General features: G+C 42.4%; 1 protein-coding gene across 1 annotated transcript; it reads right to left on the minus strand.

Annotated features, from left to right (window-relative positions):
• Positions 1-591: 591 nt before the first annotated feature.
• On the minus strand, positions 592-12,915 carry LOC125372561. The gene is made up of 3 exons (XM_048382970.1): positions 12,906-12,915; positions 8,975-9,921; positions 592-648 (listed from the first exon to the last, which is right to left on the minus strand). Exons 1-3 carry the CDS (start codon positions 12,913-12,915, stop codon positions 592-594), a joined length of 1,014 nt encoding a protein of 337 aa, XP_048238927.1.
• Between the last annotated feature and the right edge of the window lie 299 nt (positions 12,916-13,214).

The following is a 13,214-nucleotide window of genomic DNA, read 5'->3' on the forward strand; positions in this document are numbered from 1 at the left end:
ACATTTTGGGGTTTTTTATGAGTAGAATGACCTATCCAAATTCATCTTTATCAAGGATATGTCGCCAGTAAATCTCTCATATCACAGGTTTATTTTGTTTACAAATCAAACAAGTGTCAGTTTCTAAAAATATAAATTTTTCCCTGATTTAAAGTTTAAAATTGTCTAAATGAATTAAAAACACAAGTTAGTAAATACATATTTCCAAATGACATTGTGTCTTCATACATATTTCCATTAACTAGACCCATGAAGATCCGGGGTAGAATAGGTCTTCAGCAACCCATGCTTGCCGTAAAAGGTGATTATTTTTGTCGTAAGAGGCGACTAATGGGATCGGGTTGTCATACTCGCTGACTTGGTTCATGCATGTCATCAATCCCAATTGTGTGGATCGATGCTCATGATATCAATCACTGGATTGTCTGGTCCAGACTCGATTATTTACAAACCGCCTTCATATAGCTGGAATATTGCTGAGTGTGGCGTTAAACAACAAATAAACAAACAAACAAATCCAGTAACTAAATTGTGCCATCAGTTCATTAACAACCTTCAAATTCATTTTACCCCTGCAGATACTTGTATGTCCTACAAAATATAGTGACCTCTTTTCCATTCTATATCTGTTGAGGACTTAGCTGCTGCCTGAAACACAGGAATGACATGCCCAGTAAGTTACAACTGATGGAAGGATTGGCTAAAATCAGTGTTCACAATGTCGCCATAAAGTGAAATAAATCACCATTGTTGTATGATTCTGGTTTGGGTTTAAAATTCCATGTTTTTACAAAATGTGACAACAATTTCTTCTGTCATGCATATATGATAATAGTTATGGATAAAAGCCTTGATTGTAATTTATAAATGATAGCCCTGTTTCATTTTATCGCAAAATCATTCTGTTTTGGAACAGAGGCAAGAAATTTGACAACTGTAATTGAGGAATTTTGGTTTTGATAGTTATGCAATCTTATTATCAATTTAAACACTACTGGTTGTGAAAAGAAGGTGTTGGCATTTATAGGAAGCGGAGACACATATATTGATGATAGTTCCAGATGATGATACAGCTGTTGAGTTATGGCAGGATGATATAGATGTTTATACCCCTGGATGTAGGGCATTAGGAGTGGGCGCTATTAGTGTCAAATACCTTGGTACAAGGTTTCTCATTATCACATGAATTTCTTTTATGGCAAGCAAAGCATGATTTTGAGGAACACTCACTCACTCAGTGACTCACTCAGTGACTCACTAACTCACACATGCACACACTCACTCACTCTCATACACTCACTCACTCTCACACACACACACAGTGACTCTCTCTCGCTCACTCTCTCACTCATTCACTCTCACTCATTCGCTCACTCACTCACTCTCACACACACACACACAGTGACTCACTCACTCACTCTCTCACTCATTCACTCACTCACTCACTCATTCACTCACTCACTCTCACACACACAGTGACTCACTCACTCTCTCTCTCTCACTCATTTACTCACTCACTCATTCGCTCGCTCACTCTCTCTCTCTCACTCACTCACTCACTCACTCACTCACTCACTCACTCACTCACTCACTCAGCTATATGAACCTCTCGTCTGAAACCCAAATTTAGTATATATCTTTCCTGTAGGCTCATCTAAAAACTCCATATCCTACTAAGTCCATATCCTACAAAGTCCATATCCTACTAAGTCCATATACTACTAAGTCCATATCCTAATAAGTCCATATACTACTAAGTCCATATCCTAAAAAGTCCATATACTACCAAGTCTAATCCTAATAAGTCCAGTGATTAGTATCATGAGCATCGATCCACGCAATTGGGATCGATGACATGCATCAACCAAGTCAGTGAGCCTGACCACCCGATCCCGTTAGTCGCTTGTCGTAAAAGGCGACTAACGGGATTGGGTGGTCAGGCTCGCCAATTGTGTGGATCAATGCTCATGATATTAATAACTGGATTGTCTGGTCCAGACTTGATTATTTACAGACCGCCGTCATATAGCTGGAATATTGCTGAGTGCGGCGTTAATCAACAAACCAACCAACCAACCTAATAAGTCCATATCCTACTAAGTCCATATCCTACTAAGTCCATATACTACTAAGTCCATATACTACTAAGTCCATATCCTACTAAGTCCCTATACTACTAAGTCCATATCCTACTAAGTCCATATACTACTAAGTCCCTATACTACTAAGTCCCTATACTACTAAGTCCATATCCTACTAAGTCCATATACTACTAAGTCCATATCCTAATAAGTCCATATACTACTAAGTCCATATCCTACTAAGTCCCTATACTACTAAGTCCATATCCTACTAAGTCCATATACTACTAAGTCCATATACTACTAAGTCCATATCCTACTAAGTCCCTATCCTACTAAGTCCATATACTTCTAAGTCCATATCCTAAAAAGTCCATATACTACCAAGTCCATATCCTACTAAGTCCATATCCTACTAAGTCCATATACTACTAAGTCCATATATCCTACTAAGTCCATATACTACTAAGTCCATATACTACTAAGTCCATATACTACTAAGTCCATATCCTAATAAGTCCATATCCTAATAAGTCCATATACTGACACCAGTATCTTCTGAAAATGAAGTCAAATGACAATTTTTGCAAGTAGAATCCAATGAAGTGTTTTGCTCCTGCTGTGATATTAAACATCGTGTAGATGTGTATGTTAAAGATTAAGCTCCTAGCTGAAGTGTACCCGTCTGGCAGTCATTGCTTCTCAAGATTTGTTATTTACTGTGGAATGTATAAATTATGTGTAAATAAGCTGGAAACATGGAGCATTAAGTTAATTTACAATGTTTTCAATAAATATAAAGCTTATTTGATAAATACCTCAATTTGTTTGTATTTAGTCTGGCTCTGTGGCTAAGGAGAGTAATTGCCCCGCTTGTGTGACAAATTATGGCCAGGCGTTTGAATAGAGCTAACAGGGTTTTGATGGAGTGGCTGATACTATGTTAAAATCAGGAGTAATGGTCAACTTACTGCACTTGACCATTGGTCACTTGACCTTTCCATGACCTTCTAACTATCATGGAGAGGTCAGGGGTCATGAGCCGTCTGACAAGGGGGACATGACGGGATCCTAATGGAACATGAGTACTCAGAGCGTGTGATAGGTTTATCCACATATCTTCAAGTGTCACAGAAGTATGTTAAAAGCTGTGGTTCGGAACCTGTTAGGGTTGAATGACAGATGGAGGGCAGTTATCCCTCCCAAGTCCGAGATAGAGCATTCAAAGTTCAAAGAAATCTTGATATTTTTCATGATAGTAGATTACTGATGTTTCTCATCAAATGCTAAATTGGATATGTTGGAGAAGCGTAAAGTTCTATGTGAAAAGAATTTTTTGTGTCTTTCCAGATTTATCAGAGGGAATCATGACTTTATTTGATGTTCTTGAAAATGACTTCAAAGTCGCTTAGCTGTTTCAGATGTATTTATGATAGATCAATTGACTTTGCCAGAAACGGATGATAAATTTGTACCACAAATAAAACTTGAAATTTGAAGATTTTGGTGAATGTTATTTAAATCATCACAAAACTTTTCAACATATGGACGCCGTAGGAATCCACAAGTTGTATTAGAAGTTGAGAGTTGACATTTGGGCTCCGACCTGTGTAGAAGTCAGTTGTACTGCACAGCCTTGCAGGCTGGGGACGTCTGTTGCAATTAGGGCTTTCAGTTAATTAGATATAACTGACCTCTGACCTCTGACCTCTGTGGTGGGTGAACTTGTTGTTGTAGACATATCACCCCTTTCACTGAAGGTGAGTTTTTTGTCATGCAGGTAAGATTTGCTGATAATTAGAGGGGAGTATGTATTTTGAAAAGCGCTTCTATTTTCTCTGGTGAATCTTTTTGGAAAAGTAGCTATGTATTATAAAGTAGCTCTACTTTGAAAAGCAACTGTGTTTTGTAAAGCAAATCTGTTTTGAAAAGCAATTCTGTATTTTGAAAAGCTTTCTGAATTTTGTAAAGCAAAAGCATTTTTAAAAGTGACTGTAGTTTGTAAAGCAAATATTTTTTGAAAACAACTCATTAAATGTAAAGCCCATCTATTTTGAAAAGCAACCCTGTATTTTGAAAAAACACACCTTGTATTTATAAGGCAAATGTTTTTTGGAAAGCGATCCTATATATGTAAAGCAAAGGTACTTTGGAAAGCAGCTCTGTGACTGTAGCTTCCAGTGAACTCGAGGCCCTTTTATAGAGTCATAATGAGGTGATCAGTATTTCAGGTATGTCAGTGAACTTGAACTCTGGGCAACGCAGAAGGCCACAGTCAGGGACGGACCTGTCTGTGTCCAGGCTTGATATGCCCCTACAGGGAGGGACCTGTCTGTGTCCAGGCTTGATATGCCCCTACAGGGAGGGACCTGTCTGTGTCCAGGCTTGATATGCCCCTACAGGGAGGGACCTGTCTGTGTCCAGGCTTGATATGCCCCTACAGGGAGGGACCTGTCTGTGTCCAGGCTTGATATGCCCCTACAGGGAGGGACCTGTCTGTGTCCAGGCTTGATATGCCCCTACAGGGAGGGACCTGTCTGTGTCCAGGCTTGATATGCCCCTACAGGGAGGGACCTGTCTGTGTCCAGGCTTGATATGCCCCTACAGGGAGGGACCTGTCTGTGTCCAGGCTTGATATGCCCCTACAGGGAGGGACCTGTCTGTGTCCAGGCTTGATATTGCCCCTACAGGGAGGGACCTGTCTGTGTCCAGGCTTGATATGCCCCTACAGGGAGGGACCTGTCTGTGTTCAGGCTTGATATTGCCCCTACAGGGAGGGACCTGTCTGTGTCCAGGCTTGATATGCCCCTACAGGGAAGGACCTGTCTGTGTCCAGGCTTGATATGCCCCTACAGGGAGGGACCTGTCTGTGTCCAGGCTTGATATGCCTCTACAGGGAGGGACCTGTCTGTTTCCAGGCTTGATATTGCCCCTACAGGGAGGGACCTGTCTGTGTCCAGGCTTGATATGCCCCTACAGGGAGGGACCTGTCTGTGTTCAGGCTTGATATTGCCCCTACAGGGAGGGACCTGTCTGTGTCCAGGCTTGATATGCCCCTACAGGGAGGGACCTGTCTGTGTCCAGGCTTGATATGCCCCTACAGGGAGGGACCTGTCTGTGTCCAGGCTTGATATTGCCCCTACAGGGAGGGACCTGTCTGTTTCCAGGCTTGATATGCCCCTACAGGGAGGGACCTGTCTGTGTCCAGGCTTGATATTGCCCCTACAGGGAGGGACCTGTCTGTGTCCAGGCTTGATATGCCCCTACAGGGAGGGACCTGTCTGTGTCCAGGCTTGATATGCCCCTACAGGGAGGGACCTGTCTGTGTCCAGGCTTGATATTGCCCCTACAGGGAGGGACCTGTCTGTGTCCAGGCTTGATATGCCCCTACAGGGAGGGACCTGTCTGTGTCCAGGCTTGATATTGCCCCTACAGGGAGGGACCTGTCTGTGTCCAGGCTTGATATTGCCCCTACAGGGAGGGACCTGTCTGTGTCCAGGCTTGATATGCCCCTACAGGGAGGGACCTGTCTGTGTCCAGGCTTGATATGCCCCTACAGGGAGGGACCTGTCTGTGTCCAGGCTTGATATTGCCCCTACAGGGAGGGACCTGTCTGTGTCCAGGCTTGATATTGCCCCTACAGGGAGGGACCTGTCTGTGTCCAGGCTTGATATTGCCCCTACAGGGAGGGACCTGTCTGTGTCCAGGCTTGATATTGCCCCTACAGGGAGGGACCTGTCTGTGTCCAGGCTTGATATTGCCCCTACAGGGAGGGACCTGTCTGTGTCCAGGCTTGATATTGCCCCTACAGTTGATAAGTTGGACACCAGTTTCACTGCAGCCCTGCACCATGCTGTCTGTCTGAATACCATACATACACAATGTGGCTCTTTCTGCAGCCTTGGGAATAGTTCCGTAAATTGTCTTAGTTATCGGCACCTCATTTTGTCCACCAATTTTTAGTCTTGATCAATATTTGTACCACGTCTTTTATTCATCGGGATCGTGTATTAGTGTTAAAATAACATATTCTTTAAAAAGTTTTGAAAAGTAATAATCAGCCTTTGTTACACAACTTAGACAATATTATGAGAATAGGGTATATATGGTATGCTGAACAAGCATTTGGGATGTATAACATATATATATATAATTTTGTCACATGATGTGTGATTAGATAATAAGTTAGTAAATTAGTAAAATAATGCTGCATCAACACTCAGTGGGGTTGGGTAGTGCCAGCCAGAACACTAGCAGCTGTTCTCAGTGGGGTTAGGTAGTGCAGGCCAGAACACTAGCAGCTGTTCTCAGTGGGGTTAGGTAGTGCCAGCCAGAACACTAGCAGCTGTTCTCAGTTGGGTTAGGTAGTGCCAGCCAGAACACTAGCAGCTGTTCTCAGTGGGGTTAGGTAGTGCCAGCCAGAACACTAGCAGCTGTTCTCAGTGGGGTTAGGTAGTGCCAGCCAGAACACTAGCAGCTGTTCTCAGTGGGGTTAGGTAGTGCCAGCCAGAACACTTGCAGCTGATCTCAGTGGGGTTAGGTAGTGCCAGCCAGAACACTAGCAGCTGTTCTCAGTGGGGTTAGGTAGTGCCAGCCAGAACACTAGCATCTGTTCTCAGTGGGGTTAGGTAGTGCCAGCCAGAACACTAGCAGCTGTTCTCAGTGGGGTTAGGTAGTGCCAGCCAGAACACTAGCATCTGTTCTCAGTGGGGTTAGGTAGTGCCAGCCAGAACACTAGCAGCTGTTCTCAGTGGGGTTAGGCTGTGCCAGCCAGAACACTAGCAGCTGTTCTCAGTGGGGTTAGGTAGTGCCAGCCAGAACACTAGCAGCTGTTCTCAGTGGGTTTAGGCTGTGCTAGCCAGAACACTAGCAGCTGATCTCAGTGGGGTTCTTCTTTTTCTTATCAGCCCTATGAGCTGGTCAATTAACAACTTATTAGCATAAACCAAATATACAGCAAAAATGATATCTTCTAGTTGGTGGGTCATGATTTACCGATATACCCAGTGTTTGAAATAATTTTAAACCCCAAAAGACAGTCAGGCAGGTGACCCATAAGTGTTACCTGCCCATCTTCAAAGTTACCTGCCTGCAGTCAGACATTATATATATTAAAAAATCGTGAAAACTAAGACTTGATTCAGTTTAAATAATGCAAACAATCACTTGGGAATTAGGAGTTATAATAAAATTGAAATTGTTATCTGCCAGACAGTCGGGCAGGTTGAGGAAAATTTCATGCAGCCCGACAGAAAAGTTATCAGCCACGGGCAGGCGGGCAGGCAGTAATTTCGGACACAGGATATATCGGTCAATCATGACTCACCAACTTGAAGATATCATTTTTGCTGTATGGTTTATGCTAATATGGTGTTAATTGACCAGCTCATGGGGCTGATAAGAAAAAAAGAAATCTCCACAGAAATTTTAACCCTCTTCCGAAATTGCGAATCCCTATGAATAATAACTCACTGACATTATCTACAAGAATAGATAACAAGGTCATCGTGACATGGGCAGAGCAGCTTACACCTGCCTTAATGTGTTAATGAAGTCGTTGATGGGGATGAGGGAGTGGCACTGGCACTAGAACTGGCAGGCAAAATGTTGACTGGGTCCGAAATGTGCCTTCAGCCGTCACATGTCACATTCTTTGACCAACATGAATAAAGTGGTTTTACTTTGTCATACGATTACACCGTTGATGAATCTCCTTCCAGGTGTTGTAGATTAAATGCAGGTTTTATGGTTAAAACAAGAATTTTTATAAGTTATTAAAGGTGAAACTCACTGGTCGTGGTTCTCGAATATGTGTTGGTTCATCTTCATAAGTGACTTTAGCAAGTTTGTGTTTCTCATTCATAGTTTGTATCCCCTAACATGGGAGCTTGTACAGGTGGTACTGTATACAATAGTCACCCCCACCCAATCACGTAACATGGGAGCTTGCACAAAATTACAGACCTCAGCCAATCCTCACCCTCATCCCCACCCTCACCCTCATCCCCACCCTCATCCCCACCCTCATCCCCATCCCAAACCTCTCCCCCACCCTCATCAGCACCCACAACCCCGCCCCACACACAACCCCACCCTCATCTTGTATAAATACCCCATGTACATGTGACGTCTAGGGGAGTTAACTCTCAGCTGTGTCAGAATGTCATTGTGGCCTGTGTAACAAAGGACTTGATAAGTTATAAATATTTATAAATATTACCCCCTGCATTCATGGCCTGTGGGCAGGCAAATTGTTGTATTATCAAAATAAGATGTCTGTTGTCAACAAAGTTTCAACACAAGTGGGTGTAACTTAGTTTCTATATAAAGCTGTCATGGCCTTTTTGATGCTCAGTGTCTGCCCTTCATCGTGCCAAGTTTCCCAGATGGGGAAAGAGATTTGTAAGTAGGTTTCATGGCCAAGTTTTATGGCCATGGTCAAAGGTCTGGGTTTGATTCTCCTAATGTGTGTAGTCCATTTCTCATGTCCCCTTCCAGGGTTTTTTGAATGTTGCTAAAAGTGGAGTAAAACCCAATTCACTCACTCACTAACTCTGGTTCTCCTTTCATAGTGTCCTCTCCTTGCTTGTAATACAGGCTGTAGATAGTCAAGTCTGAACCAGACAAACCAGTGATTGCTATTATGAGCAACAACCCATGCCATCTCACTCACTCACTCATTCAACCTCCCACCCATTCACTCACTCACTCACTCACTCACTCACTTGCTCACTTGCTCACTCACTCACTCACTCACTTGCTCACTCACTCACTCACTCACCCACTCACTTGCCCACTCACTCGTCCACTCACTCACTCGCTCACTCACTCACTCGCCCACTCACTCACTCGCCCACTCACTCGCCCACTCACTCGCCCACTCACTCACTCACATAGTCATAGTCTGTAGGAAGACAGTAGACATAGTCTGTAGGGAGACAGTAGACATAGTCTTTAGGAAGACAGTAGACATAGTCTGTAGGAAGACAGCAGACATAGTCTGTAGGAAGACAGTAGACATAGTCTGTAGGAAGACAGCAGACATAGTCTGTAGGGAGACAGTAGACATAGTCTGTAGGAAGACAGTAGACACAGTCTGTAGGAAGACAGTAGGCACAGTCTGTAGGAAGACAGTAGACACAGTCTGTAGGGAGACAGCAGACATAGTCTGTAGGAAGACAGTAGACACAGTCTGTAGGAAGACAGTAGACATAGTCTGTAGGAAGACAGTAGACATAGTCTGTAGGAAGACAGTAGACATAGTCTGTAGGGAGACAGTAGACATAGTCTGTAGGAAGACAGCAGACATAGTCTGTAGGAAGACAGTCGACATAGTCTGTAGGAAGACAGTAGACACAGTCTGTAGGGAGACAGTAGACATAGTCTGTAGGAAGACAGTAGACATAGTCTGTAGGAAGACAGTAGACATAGTCTGTAGGAAGACAGTAGACATAGTCTGTAGGGAGACAGTAGACACAGTCTGTAGGGAGACAGTAGACATAGTCTGTAGGAAGACAGCAGACATAGTCTGTAGGAAGACAGTAGACATAGTCTGTAGGAAGACAGTAGACACAGTCTGTAGGGAGACAGTAGACATAGTCTGTAGGAAGACAGTAGACACAGTCTGTAGGGAGACAGTAGACATAGTCTGTAGGAAGACAGTAGACACAGTCTGTAGGAAGACAGTAGACACAGTCTGTAGGGAGACAGTAGACATAGTCTGTAGGAAGACAGTAGACATAGTCTGTAGGGAGACAGTAGACATAGTCTGTAGGAAGACAGCAGACATAGTCTGTAGGAAGACAGCAGACATAGTCTGTAGGAAGACAGTAGACATAGTCTGTAGGGAGACAGTAGACATAGTCTGTAGGGAGACAGTATCTGCTCCCTCAGCCAAAAGGACATGTGATGGCCGTACACCATCATTGATCATCAGAGCAACCAAGTGTAACGTTCTGGATGTCTTCATTCCTGGCTGTTTCTGTATTTGTAATGTAAACCCCTTGTCCCGAGTGAGGAACAGTGTGCCATGCTGTCTTCCATCGATCTGTCCGGTGGGACACAGTTCACTGAGCACTACACTCACGTGATGTTCACAAGTTTCAGGCATTTCATCTTCTTGTTCATACCATCTGTAAACTGCCTGGAGATATTTGTCATGAAGACAACAGTTTCTGAACATTTTGCTATCACTGCAAAGATGTATTGAAAGGTCTAAAAATGGGATAAGATTGTAGTATATATATATGAGCACACTCTAATCAATAACAGCAGGTGCCAGCGAAATAGGTGAGTGTGTCACCACCTTGTAGTGACATACGTCAGTGGGTCAGTCATGCGGGTTTCTATTCTACTATTTAACATGCTCAGTATTTTATAGGACTTGTCACTGGAAATCAAAGTTTATATAAATGTCAATGCATTATGTCTCTTGGAGATCTAGTGATAATGTGAAAATTATTACAGATAGAATTACTGGTGTGTTTTTTTTTAAACTATTTATGTCAGCATTTTTTCCTGGCTGTGAAGTGAAGTGCAGTAATGCTATTTTTGTCGGCAATCATGAGCCAGTTTTTAATGGGGTGATATTTTGTATTTGATAGAGAGACTGGGCATTCTAGACTTGTAGTCAATGACAACGCTGTTATTTCCCTCCAACCTAAACATGCATCTGATCATCGGGTTGCCCTTGCAGATCTTGTAATTTCATTTATCAAATACAACACTACTTCCTCCTGCAACAAAGGCCATGAGTTTATAGGGATACAAATCTCACATTCTAGATATCTTCAAAGGACAATATTCTGCTGTCAGTTTACATCAGTGTCAAACATTTGCAATGTAAACACAGTCCCAGTATAAAGAAGCCATTTCTGTTATGAAATGTGTATATCAGTGTTGTATCCATTTCACAAAATTGGCATTTTGTCTTTATACATTTACAAATTTATAGAATTTCTGATGGGGCAGCCACCCACTCACTCACTCACTCACCCAGCTACTCACTCCTTCCCTCACTCTTTTACTCACTCTTTCACTCACTCACTTATTCACTCAGCCCTTCACTCACTCACCCAGCTATTCTCTTTTTACTCATTCTTTCACTCACTCACTCACTCACTCACTCACTCACTCACTCACTCCATGATTAGGGGGCACGGGTGGTCCAGTCGTCTAAGGCGCCGCGATTCGCTATGCAGAGTCCCTTAGGCATGCCAGAAACCTATCATTGTGGGTTTGAATCGAGGTTCGCCCTGATTATGTTTCTAGGTTTGTCAGCACCATACCCGTGCTCGTGGGTTTCACAGAAGTGGTAACATCTGAGACCTTCATCACTTTGGACTTTCCTCCCACATTAAGCTGACACGCCGTGGTATAACTGGAATACTGTTAAAAGCGGCGTTAAACCCAACTCACTCACTCATTCCATGATTATGGAAAATCTAATTACATTAATTGCTTCCACTAAATCTAGATTATCTTGTACAAGGTGTCAGTGCTGTTTGTGAATGCAGTGAATACAGACTGAAGTTTCATTTAACCCCAGAAGGCATATTGAATCTTACATGACTACTCATGACTTATGGGTTTCCAATGAAACACTACTTTCGAAATAAATTCACAATTTTCAGTTGAACTGAAACTATAAGCATATCAAGTTCGACTTTTCTACACGGACGCACAGACATCGGGGAAACCTTTATAGCAACGGTAATTGAATCCAGTTTCCGTTTTATGTGAGATCCACTTTTTCCTTTCCCTCGACACCTGGGCAGGCGGAGAACATTTCCAGAGGCGACCTTGTTTATTATTATGTCATTGGTGCATTTTCCACAGCACATTGACAATGTAATTGCATTCTCACATAAATAAACTGCTGGATATTGATACTTGCAAGGTTTTGTATATGTGGTTGATGGCTTGAGATTGCTAGGGTATGGAGGTAGGGTTGCTGAGAACACAGCCATTGTCAATAAGCAGTGGGCTGTCTCCACACTTAGGAACAGTTTTTAGACAAAATATGGGGATCATACAAGCAAAACATTTCTATGCTCGGAGAGATTTTTATGCAGTAGAGAAATCATCAGATCTTGAACTGGATTTGTTTTGCTTAATATTGCATAGTTTTTGTAAGATTTTACATAGTGGCAGTGCATTTGAGAGACAATTGACATCAGGAAATTTCCATAATTTTATCACCCATAGACAGGACTTCTTCTATGTGGTACCAACATGTGAACAAACTCACTTATTCACTCACTCACTCACTCTTTCACTCACTCACTCTTTCACTCACTCACTCTTTCACTCACTCACTCTTTCACTCACTCACTTATTCACTCACTCAGCTACTCACTCATCCAGCTATTTACTCACTCACTCACACACACACACTCATGCACGCATGCATGCACGCACGCACGCACGCACGCACGCACACACACACTGTACTGCACAGTAGAAACTATATGTGCCATAAAACAACTATGAAAATGTAGAAATATTTTTCTTTCATACTGAAGGGACACGCCTAATGCTATATTTCTCTACATGGCAGCCATTCACATAATTAATTTGTTCCAACATCACATTGCAGTACAGGAAATATTTTTTGAAAAAACCTAAACAATATGTGATGAAAGACCTTGTAGGCAAGTCTGTGATATGTAAAATAACACTGAAACAATATGAATCTGTGCCGTGAAAACAAGATATAGGACAGTTTGACAGAAAATGGAAACATTTGGCAAATAAACTGTCCAGTTAATATGTCTCTCTATTTTGATCATGAACAATTCCCACTGATGCTCTGTGAGGACTTACCTTCATACATAGTTATTGATGACCTCAATAAGCAAGGCAAACAGCCTGCCAGTGTCACCACCTGTTGACATGATATTGTACACCTGTCTCCTGACAACTATAACTTGCTGTCTGCTGTCTACGTATGTAGCCTACACCTAATAAGTTTAAAGTTAATGTCATGTTACTTTATGTGAAAAAAATTAACATCATATACTGAATTGAATAAAAAATAGTTAAAATGGGAAAGAATCTATAGTATATCTTATAATGTCATTCAATAACCTGTTTGTCACATCCAGTTTTAGATTTATACTACTCTGTTGACAA

The sequence above is a fragment of the Haliotis rufescens genome, unplaced genomic scaffold (genome assembly GCF_023055435.1).
Source record: "Haliotis rufescens isolate VD_foot unplaced genomic scaffold, xgHalRufe1.0.p SCAF_425, whole genome shotgun sequence".
NCBI classification, from domain to species: Eukaryota; Metazoa; Mollusca; class Gastropoda; order Lepetellida; family Haliotidae; genus Haliotis; species Haliotis rufescens.

Excerpts from the sequence above, each read along its gene's own strand:
- LOC125372561 (XM_048382970.1), bottom strand. Across the intron at positions 649-8,974 it reads TTCCTACAGACTATGACTAT|GCAGCAGCTAAGTCCTCAAC; the intron begins GTGAGTGAGTGA and ends CCTGTGTTTCAG.